This window comes from Elephas maximus, chromosome 7 (genome assembly GCF_024166365.1).
Source record: "Elephas maximus indicus isolate mEleMax1 chromosome 7, mEleMax1 primary haplotype, whole genome shotgun sequence".
Taxonomy (NCBI): domain Eukaryota; kingdom Metazoa; phylum Chordata; class Mammalia; order Proboscidea; family Elephantidae; genus Elephas; species Elephas maximus.
The window spans coordinates 12,841,086-12,862,308 of record NC_064825.1 but is presented as its reverse complement, the minus strand read 5'-3'; the positions used below and the strand labels follow the sequence as shown (position 1 = coordinate 12,862,308).

Sequence of the window (21,223 nt, the reverse complement as noted above, 5' to 3'; positions counted from 1 at the left end):
AGTGTGTATGTGAGTCTGTGCAAGGACTGAAGGGGACAGAGGAAGGGAGTTAAGGAGACCTTAGACAGAGATGTGAAATGACATTTATCTGCCTCATATGTTTCCTTATGATCCTAAATAAATTTGAAATCTGAGTACAGTTCACTTAAATTTCATTATTTCTATACAGCCATCGAAGTTTTAAAGAATTAGGTATGTTTGTTTCCTAAATGGACACCATTTTGGGAAATGATACTTCATTTGTCTTGAATATTAAAATGAATATCCAGCACATGCTGGATGCTCTGCCCTGTTAGTAATTCACAAATCTGGGCGGTGGCAATAATTTTAACCATATATAGCAATATAAAAAAAAAAAAAAAAAAAAATTTTTTTTTTTTTTTTTTTTTATAGCAATAGTCCTGGTGGCACGGTGGTTAAGAGCTTGGCTGCTAATCAAAAGGTCAGCATTTCAAATCCACCAGCCACTCCTTGGAAACCCTGTGGGGGCAGTTGTCACTGATGGGGTCACTATGAGTTGGAACTGACTCGATGGCAATGTTTTTTGTTTTGTTTTTTTCAGCTTGCAGCAATAGTCACAGGACTTTTCATCATCTTCTCAACACCTCACTTTAAACACCTAGCAGTTCACTTTAAACACTAAAAAGTTACTTAGTCTGAAGTCCTGCTTTGAATGAAGATTCTATTTAATTGTACACACTGCCATATAGAGATACAGTGAGCACTGCTACTAAATATAGAAACACTTTTATAGCACATTGCACTATTATCTAATGACTGATGACCCACAGTCTGTGAAAAATAATTTACCCTGGGTATTTTTTTTTATTTAAAATGTCAGGGAAGCAATCAAACGTCAGAGTCTACAGAGGAGAGTATGTCAATAACTGATGAGGCTTTTGAATTCAGTGAAAGTATTTGGGAAGTCCAAAAATGGCATAACATCAGAGTAAAAGCATTACAAGAAAAAAGGCGTTTGTCCTACTATAGGTGTCCTTCACTACACTATTAAGAGAATAGGTAACTTAAGCCAAAGCAACAGTCAGCAGTTTTATTTTTATTTATACTGTTCTGACATGCAGCCCCTCACTCTTGAATAATGCTTTACTATGTGGGAAAAAATGAGTAAAATGCCCTGGATGTGGAGGAACAAATCATCTATTCTGATACCAATGTTAATAACCACAGTGGAGCTATGGTCAGAGACCATTTCATCTTCAAGGTCCCTATCACTCATCAGGTTATGAGACCATGAAACATGAGCCAGCTCCAGAGATGGACTTCAACCTGGACACGGGTTATAGAGAGAGAGTTTGGTGCTTTCATGGGAAATACCAGGAAATTAAGGGGAAAAAGTACAGTTATATGTAAAAATAGAATACAAGCTCTTAAACTCATGTCTGTTATTTTAGTTGGTTTTGTTTTTAAGTTGGGGCTACAAACAAATAGGAATAGAAAGCCCCTTTGGACTTACGATTTATTGTAATTTTATTCAACGGTTTTTGTAAATGTTTATTTTGATATAATTTCAAACTTAGAGGAAAGTCGCAAGAATAGGATAAAAAACTCTCATATGTCCTTTACCAAGATTCACAAATTTGTTAACGCTTTATCCCTTCTATTTTACTATTCTCTCTCTCTTTCTACACACTGCAGAGACAGACCGCAGTTGTGAATAAGTTGCAGACATGACCCTTTACCCCTAAATACTTCAATGTGTATTTTCTAAGAATCGGGACATTCTCTTACATAGCCATGGCACAACTCTAAAGATCAGAAAATTTAACGTGGAGACAATGCTATTACGGAATCCACAGTTCATATTCAAATTTCGCTTATCGTCCCAGTAATGCCCTTTACGGCTACTTTTTTTCCCTAGTCCAGAATCCAACACAGGATCATGCGTTGCATTTATTTGTCTTCTGTTTTGAGTTTCCTTTCCTCTAGAACAGTTCTTCAGCCTTTCTTTGTTCAAACAACATTCCTTGGGTGCCTACCCTTCCAGGCACTCTGCCATGGTACCATAGTTATAAAGAAGAATTAAACATGGCACCTGACCACTAAATACCCACAGTCAAGGTGAGGAGAAAGACATGTAAACAATTATGAAGCACATCATGGAATGCTGAGTATATCAAGAGTATAAGCTGGATCCTCCCCATTTTTATCAGCTCAAAATCCTTGCCTTCTGGGTCATTTTTTCCATCTCCGATTTGGAACTAGGAAACTACTTCTATAGATAGAATTATCAATAAAATAACTTTAATTCAAGAAGTTGCCCAAAGTAATATACAGCACTATACAGCAATACATATAAATGTTTTTTGTTTGTTTATGAAACACGGATGATTCTTTTAATGGAGGCTGTGTGATGAAAATCAGTTATTTTCAGAAAAAGAGAAAAATGTGACATGGTGAAAATAGTGGTGCCCCTTTTCTGCAGTTGGAAAAGCTACATCACATCCAGATTCAATCTTTTATTAGTTGAGTGACATGAGTAAGTCACTTACACTGTGTGCCTCAATTACTTCATCTGTAAAATGGGGGTAATAATACCTAACTAACTATAGAGTTTGTCATGGATTGAATTATGTCCCCCCAAAAATGTGTGTACCAGTTGGGCTGGGCCCTGATTCCCAGTATTGTCTGATTTTCCTATATGTTGTAAATCCTACCTCTATGATGTTAATGAGGGAGGATGGGGGGGCAGTTGTGTTAGTGAGGCAGGACTCAACCTACAGGATTGGATTGTGTCTTGAAGCACTCTCTTGAGATATAAAAGACAGCAGCAAGCAGAGAGACCAGGGGACCTCACATCACCAAAAAAGCAGTGCCAAGAGCAGAGCGCGTCCTTTGGACCTGGGGTTCCAGCACAAAGAAGCTCCTAGTCTGGGGGAAGATTGATGAGAGGGCCAACAGAGAGAGAAAGCCTTCCCCTGGAGCTGGCACCATGAATTTGAACTTTTAGCCTACTTTACTGTGAAAAAACAAATTTATCTTTGTTAAAGCCATCCACTTGTGGTATTTCTGTTACAGCAGCACTAGATAACTAAGACAGAATTTGGCACCGAGAGAGTGGGGTGCTGCTCTAACAGATACATAAAATGTGGAAGCAGTTTTGAAACTGAACGGATAGAGTTGTGACAGCAGCAGAGGACCAGTGCGGCAGAGAACCTGCAGCAGCAGAGAAGCAGCAACAGCAGAGAACCAGAAGCAGCAGGACCAGAAGACCAGCGGCACTGCAGCCGACCCACGGAGGGAGAGAGCTGAGTGCCTGTGCGCCTGAGGCTTCCTGGCAGAATGGGGTGCCTCAGGGCACTTACCAGTGGAGCTAAGCTTGCTGACCCACGGAGCCAGAGAGCTGAGTGCCTGTGTGCAGGAGGCTCCCTGGCGGAGTGAGGTGCCTCCGGGCACTTACCAGGGGAGCTACAGAGCTCTGGAACACTTGCTGCAGCAGGGCAGATGTGGGCACGAGGCCTGAAGAGCCAAGAGGCCAAGAAGCCAGAAGCAGAAGCTGAAGAGACAAGGAACACAAGAAGCTGAGCTGCCTCAATCTCAAAAGGTATGACCATGACCTCAGGGGTTTCGAAGAGTGGAGCCATGGCCTCTGGTGTTTCTAAGGATGGAGTTGCCACTCAGATGGACTAGGAGAACGGTGCGCCTAAAGCCGAGGGAACAGAGTTGCTGCACCACTGGGGCTGGAAGGCGGAGCTGAAGCCCAGGGCTGAGGGGCCTCCACACAGAATCCAGAGAGTCTGGCCAATACCTAGAGTCTGGAGAGCAGAGGGCCATTGTCTAAATTGTCTCAGAGAACAAAGGATTATTTTCAAAGCTTTGAGGGTTAATGTAATGTGTTCTGCTGACTTGCTTGGTGCCTGTTATCCCTTCTTTCCCTCCAGTTTCTCCCATTTCTAACGGAAATGTCTAGCTTGTGCCTGTTCTGCCGTTGTACCCTTGGAAGCAGATACTCGTATTCCAGATTTCACAGGTGAAGAGGAATTTTTGGATTTTGGACTTGGAGTTAAGATCTTCTCTATGATATGACGGGGTGAATAGGTTTTGCATGTTGCAAGGATGTGATTTTTGGGGAGCCAAAGGGTGGATTGTCATGGATTGAATTATGTCCCCCCAAAAATGTGTGTATCAGTTGGGCTGGGCCCTGATTCCCGGTATTGTCTGATTTTCCTATATGTTGTAAATCCTGCCTCTATGATGTTAATGAGGGAGGACGGAGGGCAGTTGTGTTAGTGAGGCAGGACTCAGCCTTCAGGATTGGATTGTGTCTTGAGGCAATCTCTTGAGAAACAGAAGATAAAGCAAGCAGAGAGACGAGGGGACCTCATACCACCAAGAAAGCAGTGCCAGGAGCAGAGCGCATCCTTTGGACCCAGAGTTCCTGTGCAAAGAAGCTCCTAGTCTGGGGGACAAGTGATGAGAAGGCCTGCAGAGAGGGAAAGCCTTCCCCTGGAGCTGACACCCTGAATTTGGACTTTTAGCCTACTCTATTGTGAAGAAATAAATTTCTCTTTGTAAAGCCATCCACTTGTGGTATTTCTGTTACAGCAGCACTAGATGACTAAGACAGAGTTGTAACAAGTTCAAAATAATATACATGAAAGTACTTTATAGTGGAGTACCACATAAATTACATATATATGTGTATATATGTAGTTATGTTTATATGTGTGTGTTTGTGTGGGGGGGAAGAGAGAGAATAAGAGTCAGAGAAAGCTTAAGCACGCATTTGATTTGTAGAGCTTTTTTTTTTCTGACAGAGTCCTCCATCTCACCACACTAGGTGAGTTTTGAATCCAAATTTCTCAGTCTGTTTGACAGAGGAACTCTCACTTTTCTGGGGCTATAGCTCTCTTCCAGTGGCCACACACGGCCTCCCATTTTGTCCACAGGGCAAAAAAGTTCCATACTTCATGTCATGTGGCCTCCCCTTAGCTTCTAGACTGAGAGTGCAAGGAGGGCTTTACTGCCAGATCTCCAGAGCCAGCACAGCCTGGTACATGGAGGGTACTCAACAATTATTTGTGGAATAGATGAATACCAGCTGAGGCCCTAACCGGCCCAAAATACTACAAAAGAGCATCTATCTCTGACTTCTTCTTGAAGCAATTGCTACTCAGACATCAGTGAGAACACCACAACTTTAATCAACATTATTAAGGTGAATTATACTTTAAAAAGAATGGGAAGAAGGGAGTGAAGGAAGAAAGGGAAGAAGGGAGGGAAGGGAGGAAGGGAGGGGGGAAGAAAGAAAAGAATGAAGGGGGCAGGAAGGAAGGGAGAGAAGGGAGGAAGGAAGAAAGGAAGTTTACTAGTTAGTTTATTCCTGGAGTTTTGAATCCAGAGATCCATTAAACAACAAAAATACTATAATCATGGAAATTTTATTAGAATTACTTAAATGAATTAAATGTGACAATTAACATATTAATTATTTAAACCCTTTCTACTTTTTTTTTTACATTCCATTGACCTCTTTTCTTCACAGCACTTTTCACTTCTGAAATGATCTTAATTGTTATTTGTGTGTGTGTGTTTTGTCTGCCTCCCCACTTTCTGTTTTTCTCCCTGCTGATGACCAGCACCTACAACAGTACCTGAAAACGATAGATACTTAACAAAGTACTTGAAAACCGTTTTTTTTTTTAATAGGGCAAATATTTTCTCTACAGTATTAAATCCACACTTCTCTAATAAACATTTTCCTATAGTTAATAAAATGAACTCTAGCCCAGCTAAAGCTCCAAAGATCATTTAAAGCTCTGAATTAAAGAGTTTTTACAGATTTGCAACAAAGAGATTTGGCAAGAAGATACAAAAAAAAAGGGGGGGGGCGGGGAAAGCATGAGCACAGGGCCTCTAGCAGGAGGCATTAAGCCTGTATCTTGGATTAAAGGGCTTTTTCTCCCTTTTTCTTGTCTGGCTGTAGACAATTTTCAATCCTGACTATTATGTATGAATGAGGAATTGCTTGAGCACCTTTGCTTGTGAAGATGGCATGTTTCTCCTTTAACAGATTTCTATATGTGCTGCCACTGGTTTCTTTCCACAGCTGTCATCACCATTCCCCTTACTCCAAATAAGGTTCTTCTTCCCTACCATCAGCGATTCCTCTCTTCTGTGAGGCCCCAGAGCTGGCTCTTCTGAGTCCTTTTTAAATGGGATGTGAAGCCCAGTCTTTCATATATCTCACCATTCACTATCTCCCAACAATCTCTCTAGCTCAACCAATCCTGGATCCTAACAGTGGTGGATAACATTGTACAAGCTTCTGACAAAGGCTAAAATAAAATTCATTTATATCCCTGGGCTAAAATTGTGACTTGTGTTTTCACATCTACCTCTTCTTTCTACAGGCAGGAAAATCACCACTTTTTATTTTATCTTGTTGTTAAGACCAGACCTGGAAATATAAGAAAAAACAAAACAGCCCGGGAATTGGAAGCTCGAGATCAATCATATCAGATTTAAAGTGGTTATCACTTTCAATAGGTATGAATTTGAGCAGGAAAAATAGAGAAAGGGAACACCAAAGCACCTATTAAAGTCATCTATAATACTTAAGGAACCACAGCTCTCCACGTGGAAAATGTAATATATGGAGATCCTTAGCCATGCAGGCTCATGAAAAACAAATAAAAAGAGATTAATATTTTGATTTTTGAAAAATGAACTGACAGTGATATAATAAAGGAAATTTAGCACATATGAAATGTCTTAAGTAACATATTTATTGCAATTCATAAAATTCTACACGCCAAACTAATTTAAATAAACTGTGAAAAAATTGCTGTCAAAAGCACTTAAAATATTGACTGAATATCTGAACTCAAGGCTAATAAGACTGAAATTTATCTAGCACAGAGCCTAGGATGTTTGAGTTTAACTCATACTCCTTATATTTTTCATGAACTGTTAGAGGATCAAAGGTAAACATTCTGTTATCAAAACTGGTAGTCGAGTCAGAGTACATTGCAAAAAGCAATGAAAACAGAAATAACATAATGAACCCAAAATGTAGACCCAAAGGTAGGAAATAATCTACTTAAGAATGCAAATCATGAACATGGAGGAACCTGGAAGGCATTATGCTGAGTGAAATTAGTCAGCTGCAGAAGGACAAATGTTGTATACAGACCACTACTACAAGAACTCAAGAAAAGGTTTAAACACAGAAGAAAACATTCTTTGGTGGTTACAAGGGTGGTTAGGGAGGGAGAGAGGAATTCAGTAACTAGACAGAAGATAAGAACTATCTTAGGTGAAGGGAAGGACAATACACAATACAGGGCAAGTCAGCACAACTGGACTAAACCAAAAGCTAAGAAGGTTCCTGAACACAACCAAATACTTCAAGGAACAGAGCAGCAGGGGCGGGAGTCTGGGGATCATGGTTTTGGGGGACATCTAGGTCAACAGGCATAACAAAATTGATTAAGAAAATGTTCTGCATCCCACTTTGGTGAGTGGCCTTTGGGGTCTTAAAAGCTAGCAAGCGGCCATCTACGATGCATCAATTGATCCCAACCCACCTGGCACAAAGGAGAATGAAGAACACCAAAGACACAAGGAAAATATTAGCCCAAGAGACAAAAAGGCCACACAAAGCAGGGACTCCATCAGCCTAAGACCAGAAGAACTAGATGGTGCCCAGCTACCACCAATGACTGCCCTGACAGGGAACACAACAAAGAGTCCCTGATGGAGCAGGAGAAAAGTGTAGTTCAGAACTCAAACTCACATAAAAAAAAAAAAGACCAGACTTAATGGTCTGACAGAGACTAGGGGAACCCTTGAAGACATGGTCCCCAGACTCTCTGTTAACCCATAACTAAAACTATTCCCAAAGCCAACTCTTCAAAGATTAGACGGGACTATGAGACATAAATGACATTCGTGAAGTGTGTGCTTCTTAGTTCAAGTAGATACAGGAGACTAAATGGGCGGCTTCTCTCTGGAGGCAGGATGAGAAGGCAGAAAAGGAAAGAAGCTGGTTGTATGGACATGGGAAACCCAGGGTGGAAAGGGGGAGTGTGCTGTCACATTATAGGGACTGCAGCTAGTGTTACATAACAATATGTGTACAAACTTTTGTATGAGAAATTAACTTGAGCTGTAAACTTTCACCTGAAGCACAATTTAAAAAAAACTAAATACTAATGTTTCATGTTGGAAATAAATTAGGTTCGAAGATGAAAAATAAAGAATAAAATCATCAAATAAAAAGGAAACAACTGGGGAGTTCATGGTTCATTTAGGCGAAAAGATCCAAAATGGAGGAAAGACAAAAGTAGTCTTTGAAAAACCAGATGTGGCAAATCACAATGAATTTGCTCCATGAGATAGTAAAAAGAAAAAGAAAAACTAGGTATGTGAAATGATTATGGGCCCACGTTCATCTTTCTCACATACTAAGACAAGAATAAAATTTCTTCTGGCTCATATAAAAAAGCAAAAATAGCCATTGCTCTTTTGTAATAGAACCAGTTGAGGGGTCACTAAGCAATTGAGCAGAAAGTTACATCAGAGCATCACAATCCAGACTCTGCCATCCTACAAACTAATGGTGTGGCCCTACGCAAGCAGTCTGACCTATGTTTTCACATCTTCCTCTTCTTTCTACATGCAAGAAAATCACCATTTCTTATCTTCACATTAAGACTAGACTTGGAAATACAAGAAAAAACACAATAGGCCAGGAATTGGAAGCTTGGAATCAATCATATTAGATTTAAAGTGGTTATCACTTTAAATAGCTACCAATCTGAGTAACCAAAATAGAGAAAGGGGGCTCCAAAGCACTCTGTGCTTCCATTTCTTCTGCTCTAAGTCAGATATAGACGTTTGGGTTTTTTCTCCCATGCTAAGCAGTTTGCAGATATTAAAGAAAAGTGAAACTACCTCTTAAGAGCGATAGGAAAGTTTTTAGGGGGCTCAAAACCCTGCTTATGAAATGAGCTAAGTAACGGGAGTTTTAATAACGTGAATCTGAAGCTCTTGCCACTGACAGTGTTGACGGGAATCCAAACTAAGGTAAGCTGACAGTTAGGGGATCACAAGGGTTTTAACAAAGACTGCTTGTGGACATGTTACATTTTCAACATCTCCTTCCCCAAATAGGTTTACAAGTCCCACTGGTCATATTACTTCAAAGTTACACCCAGACATTTTGGTAGTTTCTTACAAAGTTAAACATAGTCTGATCACATGATCCAGCGATCACACTCCTGGATATTTACCTAACTGATTTGAAAACTTTTATCTACATAAAATCCTGCAATTGAATATTTATAGTAAAAAAAAAAATTTATAGTAGGTTTATTTAAAATCACCAAAACCCAGCAGCAAACTACAGGCCTTTCAATAGGTGAATGGATTAACATACCCATACAATGAAATATTCTTCAGGGATAAAAAAAGAAAGAACTATCAAGGCACACAAAGACATGGATTAATCTTAAATGCACCTGCTAAGCAAAAGAAACCAGTGTGAAAAGGCTACCTACTGTATGATTCCATTATATTACATTCCACAAAGGGCAAAACTACAGATTTAGTCAAGTGATCCATGTTTGGCAGGGATTCGGGTGTGTGGGGGAGGGGTGTTTGGCTAGGTGAAGCACTGGGGATTTTTTAGGACAGTGAAAGTGTTCTGTATGATGCTGTAAGGGAAGGTACATGGCACTATGTATTTGTCAATACCAAAGAACTTTACAGCACCAAGTGTGAACTGTAATTATAAAAAAAATTTTTTTTAATTATTTAGGAGGTTGGAGGATCCCAAGATGGAATGTAGATTGTTGTAAAAGAATCTTACTCTATAACAAATGTATGAAACATTCTCACTGAAGGGAGTGGCAGGGGAAGGTGCTGACCTAAGTAACCTTCGAAATGAGTGGAGGGTATAAAACTAAAGGTAAACAGAACTGCATGGAAGCCTGCACTGTAGTTGATAAAGTTCTTTCCCACGGGAGTATGAGTTAGCAATTCTGAAATCACTATACATGTATACTGCAATTAAAAATTAAGTAAATGAACGGCTGAAAGGAGCCAGGTTTCTTACTGTCAGAGTAGGAGGTTACAGACAAGCAAGGGGAGAAGGGTAGAATGAGTCATGCAGTAACGAATTAGGACTGGAGACGTCAGTATAAATTCCTGTTTAGCATAATAGAGATACAGATAGATGCATGTAGAAATATTTATAAATACGTGTATATAAACTGGTTACTATATCCTTGCTATGTCAGCTGAGAGGGCCCAGAAGCAACAACATCCCAAGAGCAATAAGTGCACCTACTGCCTAGATCTTGGTTTCTAATACCATTCTCTAATACAAGGACCCAGGACTCCTTGTTGGCTAATTCTAAGATTGGGACAGAAAATATTCAAGATGAACCTGGAGCACCTTGTAGTGCTGGAATGTAAGAAAGTGTTCAAAATACATACACACACACACACACAAAATGATGGGCATATATCAAAGGGCACTGGAGTCAACTGAAAGAGCCAAAGTTGGAACAATTTGAGAAACAAAATAAATAAAGTGGTATCAGATTATAACCCAAGGTATAAAATAAGTATCCATATACCCACACTGATAAAAATAGATGATTTGAATAAATAAATAAATGGATGGCAAGAGACAAATCTTTGGGCAGAGGAATTCCAAACAATTTATGTACTCTGGCCTCAAAGAGGAGGAGTATAAATCCCCACTTCTTAAGCTTGGGCTGCACATAGTAACTTCTTTCCAAAGAGTACAGCATGGAAAGAGGAAAAAATAGAGTCGCTTTCCAGTTGAGAACCCTGTTAAACACTACCTCAACCAGGTGGTCAAGCCACTTGGGAAGATACTTCAGTAGCTTCCTCTAGTACCAGGAGAGTTAAGCAACTCACTCGAATGCATACAGCCAGTAAGCAGCTGAACTGGGTGTTCAACCCAAGGGGTCTGTCTCTATTCTTTGCCCTAAATCACTACACATACTACCATTATTAAAACAGCTCTCCTTCCAACCCCCTTAACCCCAGTTCATCTTATTAAAAAACAAAATAATATTTGCTTTTAATAAGAGAAAAAAAAATGATCAATTACAAATTTTAGTAACAAGAACTTTATTAGCAAATTTATTTGTTGCTATCAATCTTTTTTTTTAATAATTTTTATTGAGCTTTAAGTGAACATTTACAAATCAAGTCAGTCTGTCACATATAAGCTTATATACACCTTACTCCATACTCCCACTTACTCTCCCCCTAATGAGTCAGCCCTTCCAGTCTCTCCTTTCACGACAATTTTGCCAGTTTCTAACCCTCTCTACCCTCCCATCTCCCCTCCAGACAGGAGATGCCAACACAGTCTCAAGTGTCCACCTGATACAAGTAGCTCACTCTTCATCAGCATCTCTCTCCCACCCACTGTCCAGTCCCTTCCATGTCTGATGAGTTGTCTTCGGGAATGGTTCCTGTCCTGGGCCAACAGAAGGTTTGGGGACCATGACTGCTGGAATTCCTCTAGTCTCAGTCAGACCATTAAGTCTGGTCTTTTTATGAGAATTTGGGGTCTGCATCCCACTGATCTCCTGCTCCCTCAGGGGTTCTCTGTTGTGCCCCCTGTCAGGGCAGTCATCGGTTGTGGCCGTATTGCTATCAATCTTATTCATAATAAAGTGGCAAGCATTATTGCATCACCTAGTTCTCCAAGATGTTAAATATATTCTAATTCACTATACAAGTATATGATTGACAGTTACTTCAAGAATCTCCCTAGGTGCTCATAGTCTTAACCCTAAGTAAGTCTAACTAATCCTTCAGTTTTATTGCTAAGAGGCTCCTAAATGCACATTTTAAGTCACAGTGAAACCAAAAACACATATAAGTTAACATGCATGCAACAAATGACTGCTTATCAAAAAAGAAGCAACAAAAACAAAAAGGTCCATTCCAGCTAAAGACTGCAGAATCTGTGGCACTTTATAAAGAAAGGATTCTGATTTCACTGTTATTTCAGAATCTCTGATACCAAGAAAATATTGTGAAGAATATGCCTCCAAGATCATTTCCTCGGTCCTTCTCACTAGCACTTTATGAGAAAAGTAATCCCATGATGATATTGCTCTGATTCTGACTTTAAATGCGTTAAGTTCTTGGAGAAGGTAAAGTACCATTCTGATAGAAAACCTTTAAAGCAGAGAGAACTTTAATGAATCTATTGTTTCAACATTCATGTCTTTTTTATTGTTTTGAGAGAAAACCCATTTAGCAAAGACAGTCTAAAATTATATTTTGTGCAATAAGTAGCAAAAAATTGATACTTATTAAAACAGCAAACCCCGAGCTCTCATTTCTATTTGATCTCTGTCCTACTGTGAGACAACTTTTTCTTACACAATCTACCCCATTCTTGTAGCTCTTGAATCTCTATGACAATTAAAATACCTAAACCCCCTTAATATTATTAAACAGAAATAGTCATAACCTCAGTTTATTTTAAATTGTATTACGGCAAAGAGGGCTATGTAATTTATCATCCTTCTCCCTTAACTCTCCCTGTTGTTGGTGTGTGCCGTCGAGTCAATTGCAACTCATAGTGACCCTACAGGACAGAGCAGAACTGCCCCATAGAGTTTCCAAGGAGCAGCTGGTGTATTTGAACTGCTGATCTTTTGGTTGGCAGCTGAGCTCTTAACCACTGTGCCACCAGGGCTCCTGAACTCTCCCTAGACATCCTCTACCTCTCTCCCCCACAACTATACCTAAGTCATATCCTAGGTCAAATGTTGCCACCATACCCCCAGGATAAGGTGGCAACATTTTAGCAGTAAACACAACATAGGCTCCTTAATGCTTTCACAGAAATGCTTCACTATACCATTCAACCATTACAATTTCCAAGAAAATACTAAATGCCATGCTTCACAAAATTACAAATACATTTTTACTCCTTAATTGGAGCTAAAAATGGACTTTACAGATTATGTCTAAGAAAGGTTTACATTTTTCAGACAACTAAGATTAGAAGATAATTTTGGTATGCAAAAGACATTAAAACAAGAAAACCCAGTGCAAAAGACATTATGCACCAAATATAGCAGTAAATTTCACACTAAAAGCCTCCAGAAGGGAGAGCATTGTTTGCAACTATCTTCCTTTGTACAGCCTTTTCCATAGTCTTAAGACCTTCTTTAGGAACCCTGGTGTTGTAGTGTAAGAGCTACGGCTGCTCACCAAAAGCTCCTTGGAAACTCTGTGGGGCAGTTCTACTCTGTCCTATAGGATCACTATGAGTCAGAATCAACTTGACGGCAATGGGTTTGGTTCAACAGGTTTAAGGGGCTCTTCAAAGTACTGTTCTGCATTATCACAGTGGTTGCCAAAGCACCAAAATGAGGTGAAATGGGAGATAAGGAGCAGCCCATAGTCAATATCCTTCATTCCTAAATGATGAGTCAGAAAATAGAAACAACTAGTTTCTGAGCCAACAAAAGAGAAATAAATGGAAAAAATGTTGTTATCTGGAAATAATTCTTTCCCATTACTACAGGAATGTGAACCACTCTGTAGTACTGTGTGTTTTCAAGGAGTCCTGAGGAGACGGCAAGTGGACAGACACACTACAGAAGTATAACTGATCTTCTGCAACTTGTTTTTCCTCTCTCCTCAAAAAAAAAAAAAAACCTCAGGTCCCCTTTACTCCACGCCACTTGCAGAATTCAAATTTAAATCTGAAGAGCCAGTAAATGATAAAAACTATCTAGAGGATCTGATACTTAGTGGATATAGATGGTCATTTTGAGAAAGAAAAATTTGCTACTCTGATCATATTCTCTGACTCATGACTTCAAATCTTTTCTGATGGTAGATGAAGTATAAAGAGCATACAAATGAGTGAACAAACAAACAACTTTCTAGTCTCTACTTCAACCCTTAACAGGTTAAGAAGGTGAAAGAAATATATATTCACCAATCCCAGTCCACTACTATTCTAACCACACTCCACAGCGATAATAAATATAAATCATAGAGTTGGAAAACTGGCTTCTGGTCTCCAGAGAGAAGGTTCCCAGGCATCCAAATCTCTCTTAAGCTGGTTGAAACTCTGTTTCTGTACACTCCCCCTCACCCAAGAAAAGGTTTCCTTTTCATGTATAGTGTTTTTCTGTTCAATGAGTTAATTAATTCTTGCATTTCCATAAACGATGGCACAAAACCAAAAACCCACTGCTTCAAGTTGATTCCGACTCATAGCAGCCCTATAAGACAGAGTAGAACTGCCTCATAGCAGTTCCACAGCTGTAAATAAATCTTTATGGAAGCAGACTGCTGCATCTTTCTACTGCAGAGCAGCTGGTGGGTTCAAACTGCCATCCTCTGGGTTAGCAGCTGAGCACTTTAACCACCACACCATCAGGGCTCCGAATGATGGCACAAGAAAATTTAAACATTACTTTAAAAAAAAGATGAAATATAAGCAAGCCAAGATTACTTGTAGTTCAATTACTCGTTAAAAAACAGAGCTTTCACTGAATAAGACTAGTGAAGCTGCTCTTTGTCCTTAAACAGTCTATATTTCAAGAGTTATAAAAGGACATTATTCAAAGGAGACCAGCTACCTCTTAAACATATAACCATTGTTGGATCCATGCCAGCATCTGGTCAATAGGTAGAAGGCATTTTGTTTTATTCTACAGAAACTTAAATTTTAAAAGATTGTACTTTTTATATCTTGTGAACAACTCATTACTTATAGAAAAAAATTGGACTTAATATCTCTTTTCTGAAAAAAAAACAATATGGAAATCCAAAACCTGCTTTATAGTCACCATCTAGATTATAAGCACTTAACTTAAAAATACTCTCCCCCCGATGGAAACCCTGGTGGTGTAGTGGTTAAGTGCTGCGGCTGCTAACCAAAGGATAGGCAGTTCAAATCCACCAGGTGTTCCTTGGAAACTCTACAGGGCAGTTCTACCCTGTCCTATAGGGCCGCTATGAGTGAGAATCAACTCAACAGCACTGGGTTGCTGGGTTTGGGAATATCATTGGGTAGCACACTGCCTACTGCTCTTTTCAGTCACTTCTTACTCTGCATGTCGTCACAACTTTTGCGGGGCAACTAAGCCGTGCTTGGCCAACAGCGACACCTGGTGGTTACCATGTGTCTAACCCAGGGTTTCTTCTCCCTAGGGGGGATTATGAACACACTCCTTTATCTCTGAGCACCTCTTACACCCTCTGCCTCAGTGATTCCCAAAGTGGAGAATGTAAAGAAAAGGGTTTTGAGGGTCAGGGAAACATTTAAAAACTGGGTAAGTTAAGAAGCAACTTTTTCAAAATCTTAAACATCCCTCTCCTAACTTTCTGATACATTTATCCTGGGAGGGGGGAGCATCACTTCGTCCCATCCCTTAAAATCATGGTGTGTCAAGAGAAATTAGTATTATTTTCAAGGAGAGCCCTTGAAAACACAAAATCAGAAAACTGTAAACGGCTCTTGGGTAATGCTCTAACTCTATTCCTCCTTTATTCTCATTCTTCATCTTCTCCATGAATATGCTTTCTTTGGGCAGTTTTATACCCCAGTAGCATTCTGCTCCTGTAAAGATTTCGGGCTAGGAAACTCTACGGGGCAGTTCTACTCTATCCTATAGGATCACTAAGAGTCAGAATCAATATGACAGCACACGACAACAACAGTTCTAACAAGATTGAGGTAAGTGAATCTTTTGTCTTCCCTCTCACTGCCCATCATGTCTTGCTTGTTATTATTGGCAAGCGACCTATATCTATATTCCTTCCTTCAAAAAGGCCCATGTTCTTATTCCAATATTCTGTGTTTACAAAAGTTATCTAGGATAAAAACATAGTAAATGGATAGCTGAAGACCTGGTCCACCTCTGAGAGTCAGAAATGTTTAACAAAATCTGGTACATATGTGGGTTGAGGCCATCTAGAGTCTGTTAGTATGAGAGACTCTGTTAGCTCCAGGGAAAATGCTTATCTTAAAGAGAAAGAAATTCAGGCAAACCAGCTCGCCCATTGATACAGGCCCAGTCTCCATCACCTGATTCTAAGGTAGAGGTGAGTCTGAGTACTTTATGGAGTCTTTTTTTTGTCATAAGATGTGTTGTTCCCCATCCCTTCCCAGTACCACTTAGGCTTTCATCTGAGTCACAGGGAAACAGGAAAATTCCAGAAAGACTTAAAAGAAGTATTACTCACCAAAAACCTATGTAAAACATCAGGACTAAAAAAAATCCTGCTTTGGTATCTACTTTTTATATAATTCAGTGAAGCTCTCAAACTCCAACAACTTCATATAGTACAGCTCAGTTTCAGTACTTTAAGGCTGTGCTGGGAGTATCTGTCTGCCATAAATACTAACGTTTTTATGGTGGACATTCCCCAGTAGGGCACAGACACCTCAGTGGATGACCTGCCTCACTGACACAGCCACAGAAGGGAGTTTATGAACACATGTGGGGCACCCTCCAGCCCCAACCAGGCCTCCAGGACATAATGGTATATGACTTTGAGGGGAGAAGAAGATCCAATTTCAGCTAAGGGTAAAAGCCAGGAAAATATGGATTGCACAAGGATAATAATACTAACACAGGAATATTTTCCAAAAGTTTCCCCAGAATGTTAAGTATTTTTATTACAGTGTTTTCCAACCTTCAAGTAAATGGCATGCATGTAATTTCCACTCTAATATCTTCAGGAGTGTTAAAATTAAATCACTGGAAAACAAGGTCTTGATCTCAACTTGCCATATTCTCCAAGCCTCTCTTCAGTATCAAACGAAACATCTACACCTTTACTGTCCCCTCTTCCCCTCATTCATTCTCTCAACTGTATAAATATATATTTACTTTACCGAGTATATTAGCAGTACACTGAAGAATTCCTGAGACATCTTCAATTTCGTCTTTATTGGAATGATCTGCATAGGAGCATCTGTTAGAAATATTGTGGAAATTCTTTTCTGCATCCCTGTAACTAAGAAGAAAACAAAATTAACACATGGAGAATTTTTAAGCATCTGCGAATGCACGCATACACACACACAAGTACACGTAGTCTTGCGAATGCACGCATATACACACACACAAGTACACGTAGTCTTCACTTTCAGTGTAATCCGATTTTAAAATAACTGATGTGTTAAGACACAATTTCTAGTATAACCTATGATTAACAGCACTATTAGCAATGAGGGCCTGGAACCAGAGGCAACTGTTAATAAGAAAATCGTATATGAAAAAAATAAATGAGAACTAAAGAATATGTCACTTAGCTAATGTATCCCTATTTGAGTGCTTTAGGCCTGCTGGTAATATGTTTCTACAAGGAAGTTTCCTAGGAAAAGAAAAATTAACAGATCATTGGCATTCCACCATTTTAAAAGTAAACACACCTTAAACTCTGCCATGGGCAGTCAAGTACATAGTGACATGGTATATGGATAACAAATAAAGCATTTGGAGATTGACAGAAATAAATCTGAATCATGGTCTTACCATTTTCTAACCGTGAGACCCTGGACAAGTAACCTAATCTCAGTTAATTCAGCTTTGCTCCCTCATAAAATAGATACCTCCTGGAGTTCTTGTGAGGACTGAATCACGTAATGTCTGTACAACCAAAGGCTGACTGGGGCTTTTCCAGTTGTCTCTGAATTACAGCTAAAGCGCCAGAGCTGAAGACGATGAAGACCAAATCCTTCCATGTTCTAAAAAAGTAGCCAAGAGGACTGGACATTCCCTTCAGAACTTAAACCACTTGCTATCGAGTCAATTCAGACTCATGGCAACACCATGTGTGTCAGAGTAGAAGTGTACTCCATAGTGTTTTCCACAGCTGATTTTGAGGAAATAGATTGCCAGGCCTTTCTTCTGAAGGGACTCGAACCTCTATCCTTTTGGTTAGCAGCCAAGCATGTTAATCATTTGCACCACTCAGGGACTCCCTTCAGAACTTAACATATGATGAAATAGCCCCTGCCACCGTCATCTCATCACTAGCCTACAGAAGCAGAGGAATAGAAATAGAAATAGAATTAAGCAGAGGAATAGAAAGGATTCATAAGAAAACACTCAAAGGAGTGAGTAACTGGCCCCATCCCTGTGAGAAAAGGCCAAGTTGGTGGAAGAGGGATCCACTATTGGTAGAGATTAGAGGGATCTAGTATCTTATTCCCCAGTGAACATCTGCTTAGGCAGCGGGTTTCGTGATCTTCTGTCTGTGCCTGATTGAATACAGAAAGAAGGTTTAGGAGACAGTTATTAACAGGGGGAAAAAAATAGAGGAAAATTGGGAGCAGCCTACAGTCCCATCATTTGGCAAGGCAAAAATACGAGCTTCCAACGTGTCAAGGAGATGCCAGTCAGAAGAGGCGAGCTTGAGTTGTTGCATCCTGCAGCTTTTCCAATCTCAAGGCTGCTGCCCAGGGACAGGGATCCTACCAGCAAGATTGCAAGTGCACTCCCCAGGGCAGGGGCTGGGGCACCTGAAGCAGTCCAGGTAGAATTTAGACATGCACCTCGCCAAGGGCATCACAGCCAAGAGGGGACTATTACAACCTCCAGTTATTGAAAAGAGGTGCCTGCCATTTCCCATTTCATTCCTGCCTGCTACAACACTCCAAAGAGAAAGCGACCCAGAAAGTGGTGGCCAGGAGAGGAGGCGTGAAAGACATCACACTTTCTCCGTAGTGCATTCCAAGCTCTTCCAGCCCAGGCCTGACCCAGACAGAGAGGAGGACACAAGAGGCAGATTGGACATGAGACTGAAGATTTAAATTGGCCTGAAGTAGGTTTTATAATCCTTGAAAGTACTTAGAGAACAGAGCAAACTGCCCAAGCAGGTATCAAAGGGGATTTATCCTAGCATATTTGAAGTGATTGGAGAAAAAAATAAAACAATTTCATGTTTGTGTACCTCACTGAGATCAGGCTCCAATAATCCACTGAGGCAAAAATGTTTATTACAGTTTCTAAAAAAAAAAAAAAAAACCACTGCCATTGAATCAAATTCGACTCATAGCAGCCCTATAGGACAGAGTAGAACTGTCCCATAGAGTTTCCAAGGAGCTCCTGGTAGATTTGAACTGCTGACCTTTTGGATAGCAGCCATAGTACTTAACCATTATGCCACCAGGGTTTCCTGAGATACTGAAATCATTCAATAAAAAAAATGGGATGAAGACCACAGATGTTAATCACGGACAAATACAGGGCTACATCAAGCTCTGCCATTTTAATCAAAGTGACCTTGGACAAAATATCTTTTCTCTCAGGCTCAATTTCCTCACCTATAAAATAGGCTTAATACAAAGATCCTATAAAATAGATGATTAAGGTTAAATGAGAAAACAGATAAAAAGTAGCCAGGATATTGCCTCAAACATAGTAAGCAATCAATAGTTCATGTTTCTATTCAATAAGATAGATATTTGTTCTATGTGAACATATTCAAGAGTGAGATTTCTTTTTAGATGGGATAATTTACAGCCACATGTCATAACTGTGAAAGCATAATATCATTAAAGTTTATTTCCCAGAATTATTAGGGTACACCTACCACTAATTTCACTTCTAATTTTCTACCGAAATAATTCTGGCTTAATCCCTCTTCCATTGGCAAAAAAAAAGAAGAAGAAGAAGGAGAAGAAAAACAGAAGGTTGGTCGTATAAAACAAAACACAGGGCCCACTGTGATAATCGGAGTAATAGAATTTAATTCTAGATGACTGTAGAAAATGGTGTCCCAGACCACTGAAATTGACAGCATTCCTACCCATGAATCAGCACACTGAGGTTCAGTCTGGCAAAAAGCAGAAAATGAATGCATGATTATGAATGAGTCTTTGTTTATACTTTAGGGTTTAAAATATATAATGAATGAGCATTACATCTCAGAAAGATTATCATGTATTTTCCAATGATAGTTTTAAAAAAGTCTCTGCTTTGCTGGAAGCTAACAGGTACGTGAGGAAATGCTCACGATCATTAGCCATTAGAGGAATGCAAATAAAAACTACAATAAGATACCATCTCACCCCAACAAATCTGGCATTAATCCAAAAAACACAAAATAATAAATGTTGGAGAGGTTGTAGAGAGACTGGAACACTTATACACTGCTGGTGGGAGTGTAAAATGGTACAACCACTTTGGAAATCAATTTGGCACTTGCTTAAAAAGCTAGAAATAGAACTACCATACAATCCAGCAATTCCACTCCTCGGAATATATCCTCGAGAAATAAGAGCCTTCACATGAACAGATACATGCACACCCCTGTTCATTGCAGCACTGTTTACAATAGCAAAAAGACGGAAGCAACCAATGTGCCCATCAACAGACGAATGGATAATCATGGCATAGTCACATAATGGAACACTCCACAATAATTAAGAACAACAATGAATCAGTGAAACATCTCATAACATGGAGGAATCTGGAAGGCATTATGCTGAGTGAAATTAGTCAGCTGCAAAAGGACAAATATTGTATGAGACCACTGTTACAAAAACTCTAGAAAAAGTTTAAACCCAGAAGACAACATTCTTTGATGGTTATGAGAGTGGGGAGGGAGGGAGAGAGGTATTCACTAATTAGATAGTAAAAAAAAAAGATAACTGTTTTAGGTGAAGGAAAAGACAACACACAATACAGGAGAGGTCAGCACAACTGGACTAAACCAAAAGCAAAGAAGTTCCCTGAATACAACTGAACACTTCGAAGGCCAGACTAGCAGGGACAGGGGACATTCTAGGTCAACTGGCATAACAAAATGTATTAAGAAAACGTTCTACATCCCAGTTTGGTGAGAGGGTATCTGGGGTCTTAAACACTAGCAAGCAGCCATCTAAGATGCATCAATTGGTCTTGACCCACCTGGAGCAAAGGAGAATGAAGAACGCCAAAGACACTAGGTAATTATGAGCCCAAGAGACAGAAAAGGGCCACGTAAATCAGAGACTATGTCAGCCTGAGACCAGAAGAACTAGATGCTGCCTGGCTACAACCGATGACTGCCATGACAGGGGAACACAACAAAGAACCCCTGAGGGAGCAGGAGAGTAGTGGGATGCAGATTTCACATTCTCATAAAAAGATCAGACTTAATGGTCTGACCAAGACTAGAGTGACCCTGGAGGTTATAGTCCCCAGATCTTTTGTTAGCCCAAGACGGGAACCATTCCTGA

General features: G+C 39.8%; 1 protein-coding gene across 1 annotated transcript in view; it reads right to left on the bottom strand.

Annotated features, from left to right (window-relative positions):
- Positions 1-21,223, bottom strand: part of GUCY1A2 (guanylate cyclase 1 soluble subunit alpha 2) — a 430,508-nt gene that overhangs the window by 368,128 nt on the left and 41,157 nt on the right. Inside the window, exon 3 of the mRNA XM_049889439.1 lies at positions 16,889-17,010. Within this exon, the coding sequence (XP_049745396.1) occupies positions 16,889-17,010 (122 nt within the window). The remainder of the gene's footprint in view (positions 1-16,888; positions 17,011-21,223) is intronic.